The sequence below is a fragment of the Taudactylus pleione genome, unplaced genomic scaffold (assembly GCF_031769625.1).
Source record: "Taudactylus pleione unplaced genomic scaffold, aTauple2 ptg000016l, whole genome shotgun sequence".
NCBI classification, from domain to species: domain Eukaryota; kingdom Metazoa; phylum Chordata; class Amphibia; order Anura; family Myobatrachidae; genus Taudactylus; species Taudactylus pleione.
This window is the reverse complement of record NW_028284418.1, coordinates 51,509,335-51,536,736: the sequence shown is the minus strand read 5'-3', so window position 1 is coordinate 51,536,736 and position 27,402 is coordinate 51,509,335. Positions and strand designations below refer to the sequence as shown.

Here is a 27,402-nt window from a genome sequence, read left to right as displayed (position 1 = left end):
TATATAAAAAAAAATGTTTATTTTGCACCAAAAAAGTGGTGGTGTTTTTTTTTTCTTACCTTCAAGCCTCTGGACTGCAATGATGGCGTTGCTTGTGTCAGAGATGATTAGGCCCAAAGCTTGAGGGGAGATGAAAGAGCGATACTTGAAGTCAGCCAGGGATCTTCCTGTAGCCAGGAACCTCAGGGAAGCCACTAGCCTGTCCTCAGAAGGGATGGCCCTCCGAAGCTTGGTGTTCTGCCTGTGACTGTGGGGCGTCACCAGGCTCAGCAAATCTTGGAAGGTGGCATCATCCATTCGCAGGAAATTGCGGTAGTCGTGGGGGTTATTTTTCCGAATCTCCATTAGCAGCGGCATGTGAGAGTGAGACTTTCTCTGCAGCAGCCACTGCTTTGTTCAACAGGACCGCATCACTTTTCTCCTACTCTCAGCACTCTCCCTATCAGCTTGTAACAACACAACTGCATCATATGATATCATCACTTGATAGTGGAAAGGATCCATCGTAAGAGAAGTAATAAAGCACTTTGTTTAGCCAGGCAAAACAAAGCAGAGTAGTCAAGCAATGGGGAGCATTCAGCAGGGATATACCAAGCCCAGACCCTTATTTAAATTTAGCTGAAATCTTTAAGATGGTCATGAGAGTTTAGGAGAGCAAACGACATATCGTTAACGATGAAATAATTTAAATGATGAACGATAAATCATTTGATCGTTTGTTAAATCGTTTAATGTGTATTTACTATATCGTCTGCCCGGAAGTTCAAGGGAAATGATGTTGCATCGTTTGCACATTGTCTAGTGTGCACCCAGCTTTGGCCTCTCACCCTTTTGTTAACAGCATTCAATCATCATTAATTTGTAAGGCGCCAGACTACACAGGGTCTAACAGAGTATAACATATCGTACATAAGGCAAACCATAGAAAAAAAGAAATTATAGATAGGGCTTATATTTACTCAATGCAATTATAGTTCAAGTTTTTAATCCTGCAGATACACTCATAAAAAGATTATGGCTTTTATTCCAGCCTAGGGTATTTCTGCATTAAACCAACATTAGCTTTCATGCATCATTTAAAATATCTTATTGCCTTTTTTGTGGCTTGCCGCATGCAAAGTACTTTCCATGGATCACATGGTAAAGAAATATTTAAGTAGACAGATCTGCAATGTCAAAACCATAAAACTTAAAGTAGCCTACATGATGGTTTTATTAAAAACCTACTAATACCCCAGCAGTGTTTCAGGGGAATGTAGTTATTACATCTAAATCCTGACGGGGGAAGCCTGACAAGGAACATAAAACAGGCGTCGAAATACGACGCCTATCTTAATCCCGACGTCCAGAAGGAAAGCTGCCCAAACGAGGTGAAACCGGGGCACCCTCAGCGTTAGATGCGGGGGGCGGGGAGAGTTAGGTTTAGGTAGAATAGCGGGGCTAGCGTTATGTTTCTTTGGGTGGGGGGGAGTTAGGGGTAGGCACCCCTAGAGGGGAGGGTTAGGGACCACTGGGGGGGATTAGGGTTAGGCACTAAGGGGGAGGGTTAGGTTTAGGCACAAAGGGGGGAGACTTAGGTTTAAGCACTAACAGGGAGGGTTAGGCTGGCTACAAGAAGGGATTGTTAGGGGGAGAAGGGGGAGGGTAAGCAATCCATCGGGATGCAGCTGTCGGTATTTTGATAGGAGGCATCCAGACAGCCAGCATTACATACCAATTCATTTTCAGGAGCTTTTTAGAACACAAGATATTAAAGACCCAACGAAATCTTCCTGTCTGCTGATTGAAACACACCACAGGAAAGGTTTTCTAGACAAATGGTTTATAATAATAAAACTGCCAAATGTACATGCATATGTATTACCAGGAACAGGCTGGGCCACAGGTATACTGTGCACGAGCAAAGCTTGTGACCAAGAGGCATGTAAAGTATGATCCTGGGCTTATGATTGTGCTTTATATTTTTAGTACTGTATATTTTACAGAGCTCCTCACTTGATGATGGCCCCAGATGTGGAGCTTTGAGTGTGTGGATGTCCAGCTCCAGAACCCAATATATGCAGCTAATAGATCAATACTGTGCATTGTGGTGGCTGGCCCCTTCCTTACCACAAGCCAACAATGAGCTGAGTTCTTTCAGGCTCACCTCTCTTTCTTAGGGATGTCCATTTCTAGTACTTTTTTGTTTATGTCTTTTACATATTGGGAAAAAAAACATTGGGAGAAAAGATTGCTTCATTTGAGGGATCCCCAGAGAAAGGATCATATTAGAAGAAAGAAAAGTCAGTTTATAAAGACTGTTACTTGGAAGTTCACATATATATATCTCAGAAAAAGGAGCGCCTGATAAATTGTATTGTTTTCATAATAAATGTATTTGCACCCCTTGCAGTACAACATGGTTTGCCCATATGAAAAGTTACTTGATGTTTTTCCTTTGCTCCCAACTCAGAATCAGTCCCTTAAGTGAGGTCTAGTGTTGGTAGTTAACACGAAGGTAAAACAAAAAAAAAATCTGCTTAGTTTAAAGGAAATTTAATTTATAGAATATAGTACAAATGCGTGAAAGATAAAGATATACCCACACATTAATCAGCCTGCCACTGGTGGTAAAGGATGAGTCTCACCCAATCACTTATTTGGACGACACATACTCAAAGCTTCAGCTGCCAATCTACATCCATATAGGCCTATCAGGATTAATAAATAGTAGTTTCAAGCAGAAAAGTATTAAGCCATAGGGCCGTATTCAATTAGAAGTGAAAAGTCCGTTTTGGCGATACTTTTTCGCCGATTACGTCATTTTCGGCGATTTCATTTATCTCCGTATTCAATTAGTCTGACTTTTTGCCGGTGCGAAAAGTCAATGCATCAGACCTGGCGAAAAAGTATCGCCTATGTACAGACGGTGTAATGGTTAGCATTACTGCCTCACAGCACTGAGGTCATGGGTTCAATTCCCACCACGGCCCTAACTGTGCGGAGTTTGTATATTCTCCCTGTGCTTACGTGGGTTTCCCCGGGTACTCCGGTTTCCTCCCACACTCCAAAAATATACTGGTAGGTTAATTGGCTCCCAACACATATTAACCCTAGTGTGTATGTGTATGTACATGTGGTAGGGAATATACAGTGTAAGCTCCACTGGGGCAGGGACTCATGTGAATGCCCAGACATTCTCTGTAAAGCGCTGCGGAATATGTGTGCGCTATATAAATAACTGGTAGTAAATAAATAAATTAATAGGTGGCGAGAAAAAGTGAAGAATTGGGGTTTTGGGGTGCAGACTTCCCAAAACCACCCTGCACCCCTTGGACAGTTCCCTAAAGCTAATCTGTGTAAAAAAATTAAAAAAAAGTACCTTATGACACCCCAAAAAAGTACTTTTGTTTTGAGGGCGAAAAAAAAACAAAGTTAAGGGACAAACTTGAAAACTAGCGAAATAGACTCGGGCTTGGGGGTCCCCAAGTATGGCCGGGTGTTTTTTTTGTTATTGCAAGTAGTAGGTGGATTTTTCAAGTTTTTTAAAACTTCACATTAGCAACTCCAAAATATGCTAGTACCCATTTTCATGTACCCCAAATTTGATGGGACTACTTATTTTCCCCCAAAAAAACTCCAAAATGCTATTCATCACCACTACTGTAAAAACGCTATAAAGCTCAGATTGAGAACATTTAAAAACATCAAATACCTTCAGCAGGGCTATTTGGGGGTTTCCAGAGTGATCTCCCATGTCAGAGCATCTTTTTTGGGGGGGGGATAGGGTCAAGTTGATTTCCCCAAAAAGGACAGAACTTTTAGCTGATTTCAGTTTCACCGGGTCCCGTTTTCGCCAATTTGGAATTGAATATGGGGATAAACAGGGACAAGCGCAATACTTTATTACCAGCAAAACCAGCAATGATGGCGAAGAGTCCGGTAACTGACTTTTCGCTTCTAATTGAATACGGCCCACAGCATTAAAAATGATTAAACTACAAAATAGTTCAAAATCTATCATAGAAAAAGTGTCAGGGCAATGTCAGCATCAGCATGGCGGCCGTTTCGGTGGCATGCACAAAGTCAAAGTCCAGATCTAAATCCAGGGAATCTGTGGAACGGTTTGAAAATTGTTGTCCACAAGCATCATCCAACCAACCTGAACAACCTAGTGCAAATCTGCAAGGAAGAATGGGCAAAAATCACTCCCAAACAGTGTGCAAACCTGGCAGAAACTTACCACAACAGACTTAAAGCTGTTACTGCAGCAACATGTGGCTTAACAAAGTATTAATTTGCAGGGGTTGAATACTTATGCAAGCAGCATTTTGTTTTTATGGGATTTTATTTTCACATTTGCAGATAAATAATTACATTACGCTGTAGTAAGACCAGTGCTGTGTCTTTAGAAGAAAGTCTTAAGCTAGGTGCACACTTGAACAATGATACTTTCAATGCGATTTTACTTTCGACTACATTTAAATCCGAAAGTCCCGATCAAAGTGACGATTCACGCGTACATACATTCATTTTGTTCCGTCTCCAAAATGAAGTCTACATAAACCGATCAGATGCTACACATTATATATTGCTGCATTTTTAAATTAAATTTTAAGAACACAATTGTCTTCTGCCTAAATCTGATCTTCTCTGAACACCTATTATCATGTTTAATATTAGGATGTGCAGCCCAGCCCCTCCTTCTATCTGAAAAGCCTCAGAAGTCGGATAGGTGCTTAAATTTAACAATGGTACTTTATCACATCAGACCTACAAAAATGATAAAAACATATTTCAAATTCTTTTTATACTGTACTTCTTCCCCATCATGTTGACTGATTAGGAGTGAAAAAAAAAGTTCTTATATTTAAAAAAATTAATAATAAAAATTACAGGACAGAATTTCAGTGATCTATAAGTTAAAATGTCAACACAATTTTGACAGCCCACGTATGACTAGCTGTCATTCTTACTAACAAATAAATTCAGTTATGTGGGGACACCTGGATTAAGTTAGTAAACAAAATGCAATAAATAGTTCATGTAATTTGCTAAATTCCAAATATATTACAAATGCATGAATATAGCCAGCAGTCTGAATCATTGCACAATGTTGGCACTTCATAAACAATAATACCCACAACAAATATGGTCTTTGAAAAGTAGTGATCAGACGGGTTACACTGAAAGACAAGTGATAAAAATTCAACACAACAAAGCAAACAAATAGGAACAAAATATGAATTGCTTCCAATTAGTAATTAACAGATTATAGCAAGGTTTCAAAACATGTCTAGGCAGGTGTGACAAAAACAGCCTATTTAGTCTGAATACATCAATCATATCGTGACATGTAATTAGGGGACTGTTAACAATGTGCCTAAATATTAGGAGAAAAATGAATGCAAGATATACAGCATGTACGATAGACACACACACACATATATATATATATATATATATACATACATACATACACACACACACACACACACACGCATCGCACACACATACATACACACACAAACATTCTTAAGTGCTCGCGATACTGTGTGCCAAGTTAGGCTGAATAAATAGAAAATTTAAGAGAATGTTTTAATACATTATGAAGTAATAGGCACAACACTTGCTCTATTACTTTTTTACAAAATAAGTACTTGGCTGAGACACTGCTTTCCTTGGCATTTACTTACGGAACCCACTGCATTATGCGAAGGCTCCCTCTATAAATAAGCCCTTTCAATCTTATAAATGGAATAGAACAAGTGTGATGCAGAAACCATAAATACAATATATGTAGTATACACGTGTAAATAAACCTATACGTATACTGAACTGTGGCAAAAGAGAAATAAGATAAGTATGTAGCATTTATATATATATGCATAAAAAGCCAACTGTATGTGGTGTCTCAGTTTGACTTATTACTGTAACAATACACAGTCCCACTAACATGCGATTTGTTGCTAGTCATTGAGTATTTACAAAACAGTGAAAGTTCAATGTGTCTGTTTAGGAAAGCTCAACATGATGCCCGAGACTGTATAATGTAAGAAAATACTTATCCAGTTCCTGGCTGTGCTATTTCATTGCTCGCCAACAGCTACGCATAGTTAAATATAGGATCTATCTTACCTGTCAATGTACCTTCCACTGTAGAGTCATATCTTTCTAAAATCCAGGATGAGCAGGTACTGTGGTCTGAGCGTCCCTGAATGACAACATGCTGCACTTGTCCACACTAACTGTCAGGTAGCAGCTGCTCAGATTAAGGCTGCAAACTATGGCCAAATGCATAACTCACATGCTTTGTATAAGCCAGAAGAAGAAATGCATTTGGCTCGCTAGTGACAAGGTCGAATTACCCACCTCCCCCAATAAAAGTCTGTTCTGTGACTCAGAAAAGGAAGTGCAGCACTACACAGCCTTCCAGACAGAAGAAGGGCTATAAAACACATAAATAACTATCTCTCTATATATATTATACATCTCTCTCTCTCTCTCTCTCTCTCAATATATATATATATATATGTAGTTTATTATTATTATGTATTACCAGTTATTTATATAGCGCACATATTCCGCAGCGCTTTACAGAGAATATTTTGCCCATTCATATCAGTCCCTGCCCCAGTGGAGCCTACAATCTATGTTCCCTATTACTGTCGTAGTGTATACACATACACACTAGGGTTAATTTTGTTTGGAGCCAATTAACCTACCAGTATATTTTTGGCGTGTGGGAGGAAACCGGAGCACCCGGAGGAAACCCACGCAAGCACAGGGAGAATATACAAACGTGTGTGTATGTACTACTACTACATAAAATAGTTTATATTATGCAAACTGTAAATACTTTTTCTCTGTGCCTCTGTTTCCTAATCCAATTCCTGAAGGAGAAATATGTGATAAAAGGTGGTTAAATGGTCAGACAGATATGTATGATTTTACTAGGTAATCCCATGAGACATAAACAGTACACCATCAAATCTCCATCGAAGAGTCCTAGGGTTTATCACAAAGAACCCTAGGAGAATATTTAAAAATTAAGCACCCTCAAAGATCAGAAAGTCTATACACACAGTACTAAGCATAGATGCCAAGTTACAAAGGAGTAATAAATCAAATTTTTTTAAATGAAATTTGTTTTTTAACTCCTATGTTTGCGCAAACATTTTAGAAAAAGATGCACATATATATATATATATATATATGTATATATATATATATAGGCCTGAGGAAGGGGATACGGTCCCCGAAACATCGACCCAATAAATCACCCTGGCATAGGGTTCACTTTTTGATTGAAAAGACTCTGAGTGCCGCCTCTCTCCATATATTGCTGTATTGTGGGGGCGCCGGCCAGAGCAGGATATGGTATATTGGACTTGGAGTACCGGGGCTTGGTTTATATATATATATATTTATTGTGACACAGTCGGGATAGGGGTGCCTCTCCTGGGGTAGATGGACTCCCTCTTTACACACACAGCAGCCGAGGAAACAGGACACAACTCTGGGGTTCTTGTACAAACTGGTCGGCGCCAGTCTTTATTGTACCAAATGCATAAACAAAATAAAACAGTATACAGAACCCTAGCCCGTCTGGGCACTAACTAAACAGTGGGTACCCTCATTATCAGAACGGTAGGGCCTACTGCCCTCACCATCAATAACAGCACGTGCACAGTACTTACAGGGTAATCATACAGTGTCTCTGGACATGCTAGTCTGCATGCCTACTTCCCCAGGTATGAGATACTCAGCCACAAACAAACCATGCTTATCTTAGCCATTTCCAGTTGCAAGCCGTAATGAGCCTGTTACCAGACTGAAAGGCCCAAAACCTTGAGTGGCCTGTGGATGGAGCCCTCCCTCTCCTCACATCCACACACCCAAGACTCAAACCGGCTTTTCCAAATGCCGATACTCTGATCTATTTACAAAACAGACTTCTCCTGGGGCGTTTTAGAACACATAGGCCAAGACCTAGGACAAATGCACCTGCCATTGACCACTTTACCAGTGCTTCTATCACTATATATATATATATATATATATATAAATATATATACATACATACATACATACATATATATATATACACACATATTATATATATATATATATATATATATATATATATAACCAGAAGAGGGCAGTCAAATATCTTTCACATTATTTGGTCTTACATCAAACTGTAGTATTGAACTCCTGATAAGTATAAAATATATAATTTCAGAATAAAAAAAGTAACTATTGCTGATCAAGCATCAAAAATTGCAATACAGTAGGTAGATCTTCTATACATGCACATTAGACCCATTACGGTGGTAATGTCAAGTATTACTGTAATAATCTTTACGTACAGACTTGATTATTCATAGCTGAATATTGCTAATAGTTATTTATTATAATATTTTTTTCAGGATTAAATTGAAAGGAATTCACATATTTCCAAAATCATATAGTTTCAGTTTATTTTGACACTATAAACTATCCAAGCAGGAGATATGTTCAAAGTAGTTCACACCAGACATTGCGTAAAATCTGTCATTGTTTAAACCCTCCGGGTTTCTAGTACATTGCTGATGGATTCAAAAACAAAAGGGTTCCAGATTGTGATTCTCTTTATAATATGACATTTACATTCTCTTATACATTCTTTCAATTTGTGTCTAGTCCTACTGTCCATAGTCACAAATCAAAAGACAAAATGTAAATTAGTTGTTTTATAATATCATTATTCACATACTTTGTTATTCTTACTTGACAATTATTTAGCTTATTATTCAAGTGCGCCACATTTATACATTCCTACAGTTTAACGAGATTAATTATTGCTGTTTGACGCACACTGCTCAGGACACTCTGTTTAAATGAATGCAATGGCAGTGCGGTGGCGGCCTCGGGCAAACCCCGATTGGGGGCAGGTCCAGACATGTCCATGCATGTCAGCGAGCACAAGTGACCTTGTTGCAAGTGTTGCATACAGATATATCAGACCATTCACCAAACCTTTCAGACAGACCTTATATATATATATATATATATATATATATATATATATATACAGTATATATATATATATATATACCATATCCAAAGAGGAACTGGCACTCAGAGGTATTGTGCAATAACAGCGTGTATTAGTTGACGTTTCAAGGCCAAAGCCCCGTCATCTGGACTGCATCATCACACAGGACAACATATATACAAGACAATACATAAAACTTACCCCTCCTAAATACCATAAGTGCAGCATGTGGTCCATCCTCCTCGCCGTGCGGCCGCTCACTGCCCGTCGCACAAATATCCGCGTCATTTCCGGGTGCCACAGGACGCGTCTCCATGGTAACGCATAAGCATGCGTTCCATGACACACAGTCTCTGCGCTCCACAGACGACCTCAGGATGTACTGTAATGGCAGAGGGGTATGCACAGAGAACAAATGAACCACAGTGCACAGCAATAGTTACAACCATGGTGAAGCATATCGCGAACAACCCAACAGTAATACATAATAATGTACATTACATAAATGACAAAAAACGCATTATCTAACTACTGGACTCATAAATAGAATGAATTTAGACTAAACTATTCCAATTAAGTTTTTCATTCAGACCAAAAGGAGAAATAGTATTTAATCGCATTATCCATCTGGATTCTTTAATCAATAACAGTTTAGCACGATCACCTCATCTCAAAGACAATGGAACGTGATCGTGAGGTCGTCTGTGGAGCGCAGAGACTGTGTATCATGGAACGCATGCTTATGCGTTACCATGGAGACGCGTCCTGTGGCAATCGGAAATGACGCGGATATTTGTGTGACGGGCGGTCAGCGGCCGCGCGGCGAAGAGGATGGACCACATGCTGTACTTATGGTATTTAGGAGGGGTAAGTTTTATGTATTGTCTTGTATATATGTTGTCCTGTGTGATGATGCAGTCCTGATGACGGGGCTTCGGCCTTGAAACGTCGACTAATACACGCTGTTATTGCATAATACCTCTGAGTGCCAGTGCTTTTTTGGATACGGTATTTACTATTTTCTGTGCATCGGAGGACTGTTTGTTTATTATTGAGTGCCGGCAGTCAGTGGATATATATATATATATATATATACACATACAGTGTATATATAAAAATATATACTGTATATGTGTGTATTTGGTGAAATTGTAGGCGCGAAGTGGCGTCCCTACCAATTCTGACACCCTGTGCGGGTAGGAGTGGGCTGCCTTGTAGTGTGTGCGTGAAGCCAGGCATCGGCAAAGAGGGGGCGAAGCTTCGCGGGTGGGAACGTGGCCTGAACTCCCATTTTTTACACTCCGGGGGTGCCGGAGATGCAGACTGCCCCCGGGGATCAGTCTGTGTGGAGTGCCGGCTCCCTCACTGTGTCAGGAGCCAAGTACTGCACGTAAACCTACACTGCAGCATCCGGCTCCTGTCACTGAGGTGTCTGCACTTTGGTGTCACCACTCGGCGGTCCGCACCCCCTTGTGACGCGACTGTGTGTGTTATCATATATTTACTTTATCAAAGCTAATTTCTTTCTTACTTGCTATCCATAATTGATAAATTCATAGCAACTCATTAGTTAATCTTACAATTAGTCTACATGTTTGTGTACCATTTACAAAGTAAAGAAGCACTTTATCTTGAAAGCTATGCCCCTAACTACAAGTTATTTTGTTAAAGGAAAGTGTATAGCGGTAACTACACTTTGAACTCCAAAATAATTATCCAAATGGACAGTTAATATATCTGTGCCCACTGTACCATTTCATGGCAGCACACAGGAAAACGTTACCTCCAAATTAGAATTTTTCCAGATCAATGATTTTGTTGTTGTTGTTGTTCAATAAAAGTTTCTCTATCAGAAGTTGTCAAACGAAATGATCAAAAAAGGTGTTTATTGAATTAGTTGACAACTGCCTGCTGTGCATCGATCAACTGACATTTTACTTGGATTATTGAAAACAAAAATTAAATAAAAGGAAAATGTCGTACATTAAAATATTTTGTTAATTTTCTTGGTAAAGACAGATTGGTGTCCTCCAAAAGAAATGACATGTGTTCCTTACTGTTATTGACAAAATAGGCAATTAAAAGATGCTTTAATGTTATACAAGGGACAATTAAACACATGGAAACTAGTTCCATCGTTATGTGTATTTAGTCATGGATTTGATTTATATTGCTTTAATTCCCAACAAAAGTAATATAACTAAATGAAGCTTGTAAAATGAATGTTTTATAAAGAAAAAAAAATACACATTCTTTATCAAGTATTAGGCTCAATTCTATTCAACGCAAATTGAATAGCGCCGGGAGGGAGCTCCCGGAGCTATTCAATTCAGCACACGGTTATGTCGGAGAACATGGTGTTTAGTCGTGAGAACCGGCCTTCTCCAACATAAGTGCCCGGTGTGATGCTGTTTCCGCGGCGCTATGGGCAGAAAACAGCATCGAACCAGCAGTTTTATCGGCGCTATTCTATTTGCGTTGAATTTATTTGAGCCCAATAATTCAAAACTATGTTTTGTACAAAAAGACATTGGTTCAATGTGAATAACCTTGAAGAAGAAAAGTCAAAAAGGCCACCTAAGTATCAAAAAAGCACTGTATGCCATGCAAGGTCCTGGATCTAACAAACTGACAACTCAGGCTGTGAATAGCTCAAGTACTTAATTTGGGCTTGCTAGCCAAGGACTATTTAGGTAGGTGTCTGTAGTCACAGCTCTCTTTTCATTGCTTTATTGTTTGTATAAAGAGAGAGGGGTGCCGGACTGTAGATAGACAGTAATTAGTTAGACAATGTCTAGATCGACCCCAGTTGTTAGACAGTCAATAGATCGACAGGTACAAAAGGTCGACAGGTACAAAATGTTGACACACTAAAGGTCGACATATAAGAAGGTCGACAGGGTCAAAGGTCGACATGAAAATGGTCGACACAAAAATTATCGACACATTTTTTAAAAAAATTTCGGTTTAAGGTTAGGCACTTAAGATGAGCCAGTGTCCAACGTCATTCCCTACCATCCAACGTCATTCCCTACCATCCAAGTGGACATGGAGGGGGAATAAATCCATGTGGCGAGCGAAGCGAGCCACCGTGCCCGCAGCGTGGCAAGCGAAGCGAGCCCGCAAGGGGCCGAATGGTATTTACACAAAAAACATTTTAAAAAAATGTGTCGACCATTTTCATGGCGACCTTTTCCATGTCGACCTTTTGACCCTGTCGACCATTTGTACATGTCGACCTTCTTACATGTCGACCTTTAGTGTGTCGACATTTTGTACCTGTCGATCTATTGACTGTCTAACAACTGGGGTAGAACTAGACATTGTCTAACTAATTTTTGTCTATCGCTTATACCACACCCAGAGAGAGCACAGAAGCTATTTTGTAGTACATATAAGTGATATTTTCTAAACACACTACAGCCTAAATTCTATTCCTGTAGTTCGTAATATTTCTTAAAAAAAAATATATATATATATATATATATATATATATATATATAATATATATGAAAAAGTTGGGCCACATAATACAGCTTAACTACTATTAAAAACGAAAAAAAATACAAATCCAAAACTGTAAATATGCTTCTGATGCGCTGTATGGAATGGGATGTAGTTATATTACCGGCGGCAGGAATGACGGCAGTCGGAATCCCGATGTCAGAAGCCCGACCTGGGACTAAAGATAGGCATTGAAATCCCGACGCCTATCTTTATTCCGACGCCGAAATTCCGACAGCCGGCAACCCGAACGAAGGTAAGCGGGGCTTGTTAGGTGTTAGCCACGGACAGGGTTAGGTTTAGGAACTGTTGGGGGGAGATTAGAGTTAGGCTACGAAGAGGGAGGGTTAGGCACCACTGGGCGGGGGGGGGTTAGGCACCCCCTCCCTTGGAAGAATTAGGCTTAGGGTGCGGGAAGGTTAGGGTTAGGTACCACTAAGGAAGGGTTAGGGTTGGGGGGGGTAGGGATAGCATACTTACCACCCCTGTCGGGATCTTCATCCATCGGGATGCCGCTGTCGGGATTTGATACCCAACCTGTATGGAATAATATATAAAAAAACAAAACACAGTTCACATCAAATCACAATACTAATAAAGTTAAATTGCCCATCTGGTAAACCATATCTAAAAGATACTAAAAAAAAGATGATAATGAAGTTGGATTACATAAACAAACGTGCTGTTTTATCGAATTCCAAACTGTATTTCCATAAACTATACATGGGTGCATCAACTGGCACTTAAATATTAGAAAGCATGATGATGTACATGTCAGTCAATAGTACCCATATACAATTTGCTTAATCCCATATGCCAAACAGATGTCAGTAAAGGTTACGGAAAAAATTACACATTCATAACCATCCATTATAAAATGGTAGCTCTTCCATTCACAACGCACGTGTGCCCTGCCCGTCATTGACAAACTGAGGTTCTAGTGAAAAGCCAGCTTTTATTCTGCATTCCAATCTTTACACAGTGCATCCGTAAAGTATTCACAGCGCTTCACTTTTTCCACTATAGGGTCATTATGGGGTAATGTGGAAAAAGTGAAGCGCTGTGAATACTTTCCAGATGCACTGTACACAGCATTCAGGGTTTCATTCAGAGGCGGCCGTACGGTCTACGACTGCACGGCCGCCTCGATGTTTGTCCAGTGCGCATGCGCACGAGGGAGCCGGCTCCTTCGTGCACATGCGTGAGACCCGCTACGACCGACAGCGCCGGTCGTAGCGGGTCTCTTTCCAAAGGGGGCGAGCTGTCGATGTTGATTGACAGCTCGCCCCGTTTGGAAGGCGGGCCGGGGGGGTGGCAGGCCAAACTGAGGCGTTCCCATGGGAACGCCTGCCGTTTGGGGGAGGCCCCACTGACATCACTATTGATGTCAGTGGAGAGCTTCCGGCTCTGACATAGCCAGAAGCTTTCCGGGGCTTACGACAAGTGAGACCCTACCCTAGGGTCTCGTCGTAAGCCCTGATGGTCGCGATGGCTATAGCCTAGCGGTCGTTAGAGCTGTGGGTATAAACCCACAGCCTAACGACCGAAACAGAGGCGGGCGGTCAGGATGCAAGCGGCCGCCCAGTTTCTGAGCGACCGCTTGCATCCTCCGACCGCCTCTGAATGAGGGCCTCAATCTCGATGCAGGTGAGGTATGTGATGAAGAAACTAAAAACAGGATTTGCATCAGATCTAAAACATCCATTTAAACTGAACAGATTAGGCCACAGAAATTCCCAAACACGGTCCTCAAGGCTGAGCACAGGTGATTTAATTAGTACCTTAGTCAATTTGATTTAATCACCTCTACTCAACCATGGATATTTCTAAAACCTGACCAGTTGGGGAGCCTTGAGAACCGCGTTTGGGAGCCTCTGGATTAGTGACTATCCTGTATTTCAATAACCTATCCAGTTTATAGTTGACAAAAGGGGTACACGTCTAGTGAAAAAAAAAAAAAGAGGAAGAGGATAATTACATGTGATTAAATTATCTCTCAATAGAGGTTTATTGATGAACAGTGTTATTGCATAGGCTACATTCGTTTTCTTTGTTTCTTAATGAATTCCTGCATTGATGACCTCTATATTTTGCCCAGTAGTTAAATAAAACTATATTTAAACAAAAAAGAAAAAAACGTAAAACAAAATAGGATTTCAGTGTCTTATTAAGATTATGTACACATTTCAGCAGTCTGCACCCACTCTGTCTTTGCTGTTTCCCCCCATTATGTACCTTGACCAAAGTCATTTGCAGCCTTCATGTGTTGTATTTTATTTTGTACCTAAAGATTTAGAAATCTAAGAAAATAGTTTTGTATGGGTAAGGTATACAGTCCTACATAAACAGGGCAATAAATAAAATCACAATGTAGAAAAATAGATTTTCATACAAAAGATGCTGTTAAGTGAAATTACTGTACTATCAGTGTCTGACTTCATTACCACCACTAGCAGACAAATACATCATTATCAGTTTTATTTTTGTACTGAGTTTCAAGAAGTCTGCACCTTCAATTTCCAGCAACCAACAGACATGTCAATGACTAACCACCTGCACATGTTTAGTATGTGTGCAAAGAGATTCACAACCTGTCAGAGATTAAAGCATCTGTTCTATATTGGCATTCAACAGACCTCTTATACAGGGCAACTTGACTATCTTCTGTCATAGGGTTTCTTAAATACAGCACAGAACAAAGGGCCTGATTCAGAGCAGCTCGTAAGCGGCCGCTCGTTCGCTCCGAGCGATGTTTGCCCAACTGCGCATGTGTACGGATCGTTATACGCATGCGCGAACCAGTCAGTGCGGTCGAAATTCATGGGCTCGCAAAATAGCGAATGCCTGAAAATTTGATTGACAGAAAGAGGCGTATGTGGGTGGTAACAGGGGAAGGTGCTTGAAAACGGGGAATGGAGATCCGAACGCAGGCGTGCTTAAAGGTCAAAACGGACGTTTTATGGGTGTGCATAATTACTGGGTTATTTTATAGCCAGAACTGCTCGCAAGATTGTGGTAGCAAAAACCAACCCCAAGAATAGCGAGCAGTTCATACCCTGGTCGATTTACTCGATTAATCCAATAAATAGCGGACACGACGTAGGATGCGAGCGGCCATGGGGCGTATTTTTCCAAAAAACAACCGCAAGTTTTGTTCGCTCGTTCAGACCTAGAGGCGTGAACAGACTGCAAAGAGCGAACGGTTCATTTGAATAGCCACCCCTATTTTCTGGACGAGCGAGCGCTAATTGCGTCCGGCTCTGAATCAGGCCCTTGGTGTCGAAAAAAAGTTGTGACAGCTGCATCATAGCACTTTGCAAATCAAATCAATCAGTGCAGTATCCTAAAGTTGTTGTCACATCCAATTGCGACCAAGATACATTTTCAGGTGAAAAAGATACGAAAGAGTCTTAGCCAAGTCGCACGGGAGCTGCTGTGCCGAGAAGGGCTTTTTGGGGTAACTGCAGAAACAGTGTATGAGGATATATTGGTATGCTTTATGAGCTGTGCTATTTGTTGAAAGCAAAAAAAGAAAATTGATGTAGCCACCAACAGTAGTGGATACATCAATAGTGTTTACGCTGAAAGAAGGGCGAAACCCAACACTAAGGGGTCGATTCAATTTGCCATGAGACCCGTGATGTACCTTTGTGGATACCCCATCAACTCGCCCCCATCACACCTCAATCTTGCAGATTTCTGTAAACCCTATATAATCTGCGACTTCAGGGCTACCATAAATGCAGCATAAGCGTGCCCATACTACTTGAACCAACCCCTACGAGCCGGCTAATGTCTAATAATATTCTTGAACATGAATCTTAAATTACTTGCCATTACTTGGCAAGTATTGTAGCTTTAGTTATTACCTCTCATAAACTCTGTTGAGACTGGTTTTATCCAAGGCGGCCAAGCATCAGACAAGAAGCACAAAGCAAATGACCTATTCTCCAGAGCAAATAAAATGACTGCTCCTGGAGTGAGGATTACACTTGATGTAGTAAAGGTCTTTTATAGAGACGCAGAGTATAAGAGGGATGTAATACAGGATGGTGCTCACTGGTGGCCACTTTGTCCAAGAAGTCATGGCACTATACGAATGAAATGAAACAAGGTTGCTGACCACCTTGCTCTTTGCTCTAATAATATGGAAACTGAATGTCTGGTTGAAAAGATTCTGGTGTGAGTCTAGGGTTTGCGCTTGCAGTTTTGAGGCATGGGGTCTAATCGCCTCCAAATCTTCACAAGATTGGGGGTTATAGGGACCCAAAGTATAGAGAGCTAATAATCTTTGCAGTGCTTAGAGAGCCCTTTATAAAGGCAAAACTAAATATGATATGGCGTCACCGACTTCACCAATCATGTGACTCCTTCCCTTAATATGCTCTAAAGCTGCATGCCCACCATTAGAGGAAACAATATCACCTCTGCGAAGACACAGAACCCAGAGGAAACATGGACCATAAAGACACAGTGGAGTAGACCCCACACTACTGGACTACGAAGCTGGGGCAGAGATTCGTTTAACACTCCACAATTGGATTATCAAGATATTTCCTGTGAAATTCTTTAAGACGACTTTGATATGTAGATCTGCAGACTTTAAACAAGAGTGTTCTTCAAGATAGAAGCAACTACAATAAATGAAGTAAAAGGTGTGCCCGTGGAAGATTAGCAGAGCGTCTAGGATAAAGTCCCAATCCCTGAAGACAAATGTATGAAATGTTGCTGATCTGCTTAATACTTCTCTCAGGACACTTAAAGCTGCTATGATATTTTAGGTAAGGGGTTCCCAGTGGAATCCATTTCTTATTGGACCAGAATATACGGTCATGCGGCTGGCTGACTAAGGATTCAAGTATTAGTCTAGGGTTTGTGCTGGTATGTCTAAGAAACTCTGGGCCTGATTCAGACTTGGGAATAGAGTGAGATATCTCTCTCAACTGTGAACCTGGACAAACCATATTGTAATGCAAGTGGTGTAAATACATACATTTTTTTTACATGTGGGGTAAATACTGGCCGATTTTGCATGTAGCCCACAAATACTGCACAGCTTTATTATTACTCTACAATTTAGATGTCAGTTTGGAAACACTCCTCCCAAATCTAAATCTCTCTGCACATTTTAAATCTGCCCCACGTGCAGTGCATCATGGTTTCACCAAGATGATCAGTTGAGAGAGATATTTCTCTCTATTTCCAAGTCTGAATCAGACCCTGTGTCTTCACAAAGCACTGCTACAATGCAGTATGGGCATTGCTGAGGAGAGTCTACAGGTCATAGACCATTAGTTGCCTCCACCCCAGGACGTGACTAGCTGGGACATTAAGAGAAGCCTCGGGTGATGAAAAATGGAATAGCAGAAGGTCAGGTACATGAACAGAACATTACACAAGCCAAAGTGAGGGTCAGAGGCTCAAAAATATTTGACCAAAGCAACTTGGACTCTCACAAGTGAACCTCTGCACTACATAAACGTACAAAATTATCATATTTCAAAAAATTAAACACCTTAACAAAATAATCATTTTCATTATGGCACTCTCCTTGCCATGTGCCTTTATCTGCAACAAAAGGCAAGATGTGCTGGAGAGATATTAACTTCAATTTATCTCTCTTTCTTTCTCTTCTTTTCTTTTCATAAGGATTTGCAGTTCTCAGCTGCTGTACACATGAGGGTGTTACACAAAGTAGTATAAAATAACCATTACACGTAAAAGAGAGAAGCCAGCTGCTGCACATGTGGGGACGATAGTATTCGCGTGGCATCAAATGTATTAATGTAGTAATGTATTTTACTTTCATATTTTATATAAGAGCATATTAAATATGTTTAGTTTCAGTAAAAATATGAAACTAAACATTAGTGGATACAAAAACAATGTTTTTGTGGCTAGGGACTCGAGATGGGATGCAGTCAGGAAGCTGACGGTCGAAATGCTGACCGCCGGCTTCCCGGTTGTCTAATCCTGGCAGGGGTCTAATGACAGGCGTCAAAATCCCGACACCTGTCATTTTACCTATGTCGGGAGCCTGACGCACGGCATACCGATCGAAGGTAAGCTGGTGCGGACAGCTGCGGGGGGGGGAGGGTTAGGTTAGGGGCTCCCGGGGGGACTTAGGGCTAGGCACCCCTCCAGGAGGGTTAGAGTCAGGCTATTGCAAGGGGGGGTTAGGGTTAGGCAACCCCGGGAGGAGGTTAGGGTTAGGCATCCCCCTGCGAGACTTAGGTTTAGGCTGCGGGGAAGGGGGGGGGGTAGGTTTAGGCACTTACAGGGGGGGTTAGGGTTAGGCACTTGGGGGGGGTTAGGGTTAGGCACCACTAAGGGAGGGTTAGGGGGGGGGGGTGCTAGGTTAGTCATAGTTTAAATACTTACCTGTCAGGATCTTCACTGCCGGTCTTCCGATGTCGGTATTTCATATCGATCCCCTTGAGATACACAGATCATTTGGCCACCACTGCATAGACTTTTAATACATTCGGCGGAATCGAGAAGAAATATTATCACTTTGCGCCTAACATTGGTTGAATATGTGATGATGTAGTATACATTTCTAATACTTGTTAGCTATGGCTCTAAAACAGTGTCTGGTAACTGCACCACCAAAGGCGTTAAGTGCCACTGCTAGAACTAGAGAAATATCATTTTGAAATTATTTTAATGTTGGGAAACATTTTAAACAGGCCCTAGTTAATGGTTGCCCTTGATGTGATGAAATAGTTAATGTCCAGTGCTGCAGCACCGAACAGGATTTTCTCGCGGCGCTGTGCGCACCTATAAAAATGTATTTATAATGCACTGCCTTGCTATTTTGGGATCTAGCTTGTTTGTGACATTCTAAGTGAGACATCAATTGTAATACTAAGACATATTATTGGAGCAAATAACCATCTTTCATTCTTCAAGACGCTTGCATCTGCTTCTGACCACCAGCATAGAGTAAAATGCTATTTCTGACTGTCCTGCAGTTGTGACCAGTGTCTGCTGACTCCACCAACTGCCCTGAGTGTAGCTCCTAACCATAGTAGGGGGCCAGTGTGTAATTAGTGACATAAACTAGGAGGTGTTGCAGCAGCAGGAAATCCCCAGAAGTCAGAAAAAACAGGTGCTGGTGCAGGAATCAGTTACCTGCCCAAGAAGCTGTGGGAGGAGTCAGTAAGAGGTGGTTACTGATGGTGAGAGGGAAACCCTATACCATTGGTGGCAAACCAATCAGAGGCAAAAATATATATAGTAAAGTTAAAGAGCTAATATCATGCGCTGTCACAAGGCCATGCCCCATGTTTGTGCGCCCGCCTTTGGTATTACATTTGCCCATTATGCAATGCCCTCTGTAATAGTGCCCATTATGCATTGCCCTCTGTAGTAGTGCCCTATATGCAGTGCTTCCTGTAGTAGTGCCCCTTATGAAATGCCCCCTGTAATAGTGCCCATTATGCAGTGTACCCTGTAGTTGTGCCTCTTAGGCAGTGCCCGCCGTATCACAACAAAGAAAGAGCCGGATGCGGCTCGAGAGCCGCGGGTTGGCCACCCCTGCCCTATACCATAGGATTATACCATAGGATTGGCGAATCAAGCCCACTCAGGTTGTTCAGAAATAAAAGTAGCTTTTTTTCCAGTAATTTTAAATAGGTAAAAAAAATATATATATATATTTCCATTAACATTGTGTCTGTGATTCACAGAGGTTACAGCTGTATACATAAGTTACCATTCTTCTGTTATTCAGCTTTATGTGCCTTCCTAATGGTTATATTTTATAAAGTACATAACTGCTAATTTTAATTCTACAAGTTTTATGTAAGAATAAACAAATATACAATGCTTAGTAACCCTTCCAAGTATATTTACAAAACATTGTAAATAACTGAAGAATAACAAATATAAAAATGTAATTAATTTTAAATAATCGATCCATAAATGTCCTATTACTCTAATGCTGGGATACAATATATCGTTCATACAGCCGACGAACGATGTATCATTCAGTGCATCTGTGGGTATATATATATGTGAGCGACGTTGAATATTGCATCGACCATGAAGCAGGGAAGATGAGATATATCTTCCAGATACTGTATATCGTGCGTATCTGCCAGTGTAAATGGACAACCGGCCAAATAACCCGTTATGCTGGCTGCAGAAACCGCAGACAATGACACCACAACCGGGAGGGCAAATACTAAATGTCCGCCCAGTTGTGATGTCTGGCCAGACATATAGAGTGACCGATTATTAAGTGTGTATGCTTACCAAATAGGTCGCTCATTTGGCCGGCCGGCCGGCCGGCCGCTGCGTCACTGCAATGTGTACCCCACATTACACATGAGAAAAAAAAAGGCAAACAAAAAACCTCTCTGCTCAGCCTACTCCTGCACAGGGCAATCCTCAGAGCAAGATATTTTGCTGTTGATGCAGAGTTGAAGGCAAGTCGACTGCAATTGCTCCCACGGGAAATGTACATATTACCCTACTTGCAGAGTTGAATGCATCTCTGCGGTCAGACAGCTCCTATCCGTATGTTGGTTTCATAGCAGTCAAGGCCGTCAAAGCGCACTTGTACAAACCCTATACCTTGTTAAAAGATACAATTGTGGGCAGGATTATTTATATGTATGTACTATCATGGGTGTAGAGAGGATGATCCCAGTGGAGCATGAGCTCTAGGTGCCTGCTCCGGCCAGGGAGCAGGAGATCAGCCATCCGACAGGGGGCGGATTACCTGCTGTGCCTGAAGCACATAGAGGTCAGTGCCTCCAGACAGGGAGCGTGATGTGGGCAGAGCGATACTTGTGGTTCCGCCTACACCACGCCCACAGTATGGAGGCACTGATCTCTCTATCTGCTTCAGGCTCAGCACTCTGTGACAGTGAGGAAGGCACAATAGAGTAGAGGGGGGAGAAGATCCGTGTTAGGGGGAAGAGCTGTGTGTGTGTCTGTGTCTGTGTGTGTTTGGGGGCGAGTCTGTGTGAGGGGGGGATCGCTGTAAATGTATATAATTACACTCTGTAGACAGCTTGGTGCAGATTATAGCATGCCACAATAAGTGACCCCATCAGTCCAACTTCCTTTTGCTGTACAAGCACAACTCACATAGCGTAGATTATGCTACTAAATACTTGTTGAACCTTTGAAAATCTTTATGCAAATCCTTACTGTGTGACCTAAGGACATGGATTACCAAAGCTTATCTTGGAAACTATGCTAATACAATATTTGGAACACAAAACATCTTTGTAAATTGCTCTAAATAACACAAATAAATTGTCCACAACAAGTCCTAATTACACATTTTAAGATGCATACAGAAAAAAAATTAAACACAAAATCCCTGTCATTTCTTATTTACAGTTGTTGATGATACAGCTACAACATTAAAATCATTAGGTTTGAGGTAGAGAGTGAACAGACAAATCCATCATATCAAACCTCCTCTGTAGACAGGGTGTAAAAATGGTTAATTGTGTTGAATAATAGCAATAAAAAAATTCAAATGAAATAATAAAATCAAAATTCTAAATACAGAAAAAAAAAAAGAATACAAATTCAGCTGTGTGCACACAATAAACAAGCCCACACTCTCAGCCAATTAGCGCTTCCTCCATTCAATCTTATGACAGTATCCCCGGATGATTTGTCATTACATGCTAGCACTGCTCGGTATTTAAAATTTTTTATTTCCTGAAGACCAGTGGACTTCTACATGGACCGAAAATTAGGTGATCCAATGGGTTTGGCGAGTAGGATTTATTTTTTTTTTCCACAAGTGCCAGCATGCAGCAGCAGGATTGCTTGGACATGTTTTCCCTCTGCAAAGAACAATATTACAAACAACATTTTGTTTTCCTGGGAGTGCCGAGGCTAGGGTCTGCATCGTAGGACACAGATTTCTTGGCCTCACCAGCAGCCAGGATCCGGCCAGGTTGCATAAGCTTCATGAAAAACAAAAGGTTAGAAATAAGTGTCTTCTAGTGTAATAATATATGGAATTTAAGCAGGCATGTAGTATGTCTGTCTTTTGCTGGCTCACGGATCACTATACAGGGCACCTCCAGCTTATAAGGCTGCTCTGTATCCACCCCTTTTGCTCATCATACACAAGGATGTAGGGACACCAATTAATCCAAGGATGCAAAAGACAGAGAAAAGATATGTGCTCTCATAGTGTAGTATTTAAAATATTTATTACATACACCACACACAACAATAAAATGAATAATTACATTCCAGTGCTTGAGACTGACGAAAACACAGGAGTCACAAAGTCCTCAACACGCTTATTCTCTTACGCTATATCAGCAGGACTTTGTCAGTATATACTATACACATTATATATATATATATATATATATATATATATATACACACACACACACACAGTACATAGATCCTCCAAAGTGCGTCACTCCACGCATAGAAAACAACACACGCGGCTAGTAGTCAACGTTACAATACTAATCAAAATAGCTTCTTTGTCAGGATTTACTGACGAAATTGCTGCCTTGATTAGCATTGTAAAGTTGACTACCACTAGCCGCTGTGTCGTGTGTCGTTTTATAAAGTGGGTAGTCCGGTTGGTAGTTGCTACAACTCATATTGAATCGCGTCATCGTGGCCCCGCCTCACAATGCCAGTAATCATGACAAGTGCAACAGGTAGCCAGGCCACGATGATGCAATTGCAACATCATGACCACCGGCCCACCCCCTCTCCTACTGAGCGCATTGCCTCCCCCCTCCTGGAGGGGGCAGCCAGAAAGTCAGCATTTATGTCTGAGGGATAACCTTTTGTTGTCCTTTATAATAAATTACATTTGATTTAATTGCCTAAATTTTACTGTAGAAATTAGAAAAAAAAAAACCTTGTAATTACAGAAAACACACCTTTTATCATTGCCTCAGTTTGCCCCATTACAGTATTCGCTAACAGGAAGGGGAATAATTTTGTTTATGACAGGTCAGATAACAGTGCAAAGTTTGTAAAGGTGCAAACTACATAATTTTCATACAGACGTTATCATGATGTTGTCTAATAGAAAACTGCCCCCGATTGTGCAGACTCATAAGAGGAATTATGGAACAGGAAAAGCTCAAGACAATTCTTGTCTCAATGTGATAACAGGAAATTATTTGGACTGTTTTAAAAAAGAGAGAATGACCTTAAAGTTAACAAAAACTAAAGCAATTGTCTTGTAGTTCTCACTCTCTTCTATAACAATAATTTAATTTACAATTGTTGAATTACCATTTGCTCTCTATCTCTCAAATTTAAGAATGTGAAAAATATAATTTTAACCATAAAAATAACTGTTAAACAAAATTTTTAAATAAAGAATGAAGCTGTATTTAAAAAGAAACATCAATTATATGTGTTTGCCAGAAGGGGAAATCATAATCAGAGTGTATTATCAATGCCTAGTGGTGGAATCCTAGTGATCTCGGCATATAATATTCAATAACGATAATTTGATATCATTTATCAACAGCAATGATACAGTAAGTAAGCCATAAAAGTATCTTTCACATGATTATCCAATTATGATGACCTCTGAAATCAACAGCAAATTAGAATGTTAAAATGGCTCAATCATGGAATATTACAATATATTTCTACTACATTATATATTAGTATAACAATCCAAAGGAAAAGAAAAACATGTATCTAATAAAAGGAAATCACATTAAGAGAAAAATATTGTATTTATAAAATTACCATCTTTGTCATTTTAGTGTAACCTGAGAATAGTACTCAGAAGAAATAGAAAGGAGACTTACATCAGAAAAAAACATGTTTAAAAAAGAAAACACAAATGTTCAGAAATGCAATTAAACAACATATAAAAGATGTAGTATAAATATAAAATGGCATTTTTTAATTGTCCTAAACTGAGACCATCTATACTGTATCAAAAACACTGAAAAGGTTGTGAATGAGAGATATATATGCCCCAGGCTTTTAGTCTGTCTGGTAGACAGAAGCTGATTAGCAGCCATGTTTGCCAGACCACATGTGATAGGCTGATAAAGGATGTGTTAGCCTCTGTAGTCAGTCTCTCAATGCTTGGATAATAGGTCTGAGGCCTGGTGAGAGACACTGTGATTACTGAATGTAAGTGCTGTCCTAAAGACATCTTTTTTGAGAGAGGGAAGTTAGTTCCTTCCACTCAGAGAGAGGGAATCATTTTGTTTAGTTAGAGGTGGACAGGCCAGTATTTACTTTTATGTTTTGTTTATTTTTGTGCAGCTAATAATACTAGCTGCAATATTTAAACCAAGGCACTGGACTGGTGTATTTGTACTTGGATGCTATATAACAAGTGCACCAATTTATCACCGAAAATGGCAACTCGACTTCTCCACTCAAAATCTGCATCTCTGTTCCACACTAATTACTTGATCCCGTTCTTGGCTACAGGATGGGGTGGTGCACAGTCTCTGTGAAATTTATTACCTTGTACAATCCCTTCTAGCCTCCAAAAACTCGTAACTTTAAAACTTCACAACTTCAAGTTCCTGAACAATTAATTTAACCCACATAATTTATTCTACTCAATTACCAACACTCTATTGTACACAGTTTATGCAAAATTTACATATATTGTCTTTCTATACTCAAATTACCCACCGTTATACTGGATCATAAAGACCCACTAATCACTTTTTCACTTTAGTTTCTGCACTAATTATGAGTGTAAATGCTTTACCACACAACAAAACACATCAACCCAGTGCTGTGTAGCAGAAATTCTAACCACTAATGGTGCATACACACGGTCAGATTTTTCATCAGATTTGAACGATAGCGATTTTAAAAATCGTTCAATCTGATGAAAAAATCGTTCATGTGTACAAGCATGAACGATGGACGATGAACGATGCGCGTTCACGTTTGTTAGAGAACGACATCTGACATGTTTGTAGTCAGATTTGTCAGATATAGTTCTTTTTTTTCAGATATCGTTCAAATCGTTGAGTAAATCGTTAGCAAAATCGTTCAAATCGTTTGAAAAAAAAAAAATTGTTCAAACGATATCGTTCAAAAGAAAAATCTGACCGTGTGTATGCTCCATAAGTCACCGTCCTGCCCAAGAACAACGTTTCTGTTTTCAGCAACTCGCATTTCTGCACAAAGTATCATTTTAAGGTATTACACAAACAACACGTTTTAAAGGATTTTCACACATGTGCAGTTGCAAAAAAAAAAAAAAAAATCGCTCAACTACCGGTATTACGTCTACCTCTGAACCAGGCTTTAAGACTTGAAGTCATGAAGATAAATGCAAACACAAAGTAAATGCTTACCTTTCAGCATTATTCTTCCTGTTGAGCCACCAAGCAAATTGGGAAGACCACTTCTTGCACCCAACAATGCAGTTGCCTCTAGCAGTGCGCCACTTATGAACTGAGAAATTGTAGTCCTTTGCAAAGTTGCATGAAATCCAGCACCGGCATCTTGTTTTGCAGATATGTCAATGATTGGGCAATGCACTGGGATGAACCGTTTCTCAAGCAGACACACAGAAAATTCACCACCGTCCTCTTCCCCATGGCCTGCACTACAAATCTGTAAAACAAAAAGGAACGTTCAATTACAATTTCTATACAGGGAATATAGGGGTTCTTCAGATGTGGCCAATACATAGCGAAATAGTAGGATGTGGAAAGTTAGAACAGCAGCATTACCCTTACTGTAACTCCCAGTGTAGTAAATTAGGCAACACCTCTATATGGAATCATATGTATTAATCATGTTTGTTTAAATACATTTTAAAAGGTATGGTTGGACAGATTCGATGGTCCAGGGACCAACACCCCATTGCTGACTTAGGGTCTGATTCAGCAGAGGACAAAGTTGCTATCACAGCTGCAATGTAAATAATGCATGCATTATTGATCTGAGCTGTGTGTCCAACGGCCGACTAAGTGGGGTCACGCAAGGCGGACGTCGCAGATGCACAAAAGAGGCCAGGAAATCTCTGTCAGCAGACAGAGACCCTGGCCTCCTCACTCCCCCCCCCCCTCCAACAGCGGAAACACGTCTCCATTTTGGGAAACGAAGGCCGTCAACTGCCCCCGCCCCACACCAGAAATGGCAGCAGACTGTCAATCACTGCCGGACTGCGTGCGGGATCGCAGACCCGTTCTGCATATGCGCACTAGTGTGCACTGCTGAATAAGGCCAATAGAGGTCTTTTGATTTCATTTCATGCTTTGAAGAACACTGAACTCTCTTAGTTTAGCAGATGCTCTTGAATCCTGTGTTGGGTGGGGTGGTGATCCATTGTGGGACAAGGGAACTAGAATGCTATATGGGAATGTAGCTGCAAAATACTGTATTTACCTGTGATATTACTTGAGTAACTAGTTTATTCTACTGGTTTGCATTTCAATAAAGATTGATGAAAATATCCCCCTTTAAAAAGTACAGTACAATGATTTGAAACCACAATGCTGTCCCTTCCCTATTACCAATTTGAAATATGCTGTATTACTTCATCAACAGTACACATTGTTTATTTGCCTGACATTTCTCGGCTGCTTTCGGTCTAAAACTAGACGACCCTTTCAAGGCACAGTACAAATAAAAACAATTATATTTTAACCAATTTAATTAAACCAATTGAAACAAATGATCTGTGTGCACAGTAGGTTTACATTTAAGGCTTACAATTACTTTAGGGAAAGCAGACTCCACAGAGAAAAATACAAGTTGGGTCAGGCTGACCTGAAGTTTATTTTTTCTAGTTGTAATGAATATTAACATAGAATACAATTTGCAATACAATCCAGGTGTATTTGGCTCCACTGACTGGCCATGAAATTGGAAGTATTATTCTCTTTCTTAAATCCAATAAACAAGAAGTGTCATTAAGA

At 40.4% G+C, this 27,402-nt stretch overlaps 1 protein-coding gene across 1 annotated transcript in view; it reads right to left on the bottom strand.

Moving 5' to 3' along the window:
- Positions 1–27,402, bottom strand: part of PLCE1 (phospholipase C epsilon 1) — a 415,545-nt gene that overhangs the window by 194,335 nt on the left and 193,808 nt on the right. The window contains exon 4 of the mRNA XM_088476428.1: positions 25,831–26,092. Coding sequence (XP_088332554.1) covers positions 25,831–26,092 — 262 coding nt within the window. The remainder of the gene's footprint in view (positions 1–25,830; positions 26,093–27,402) is intronic.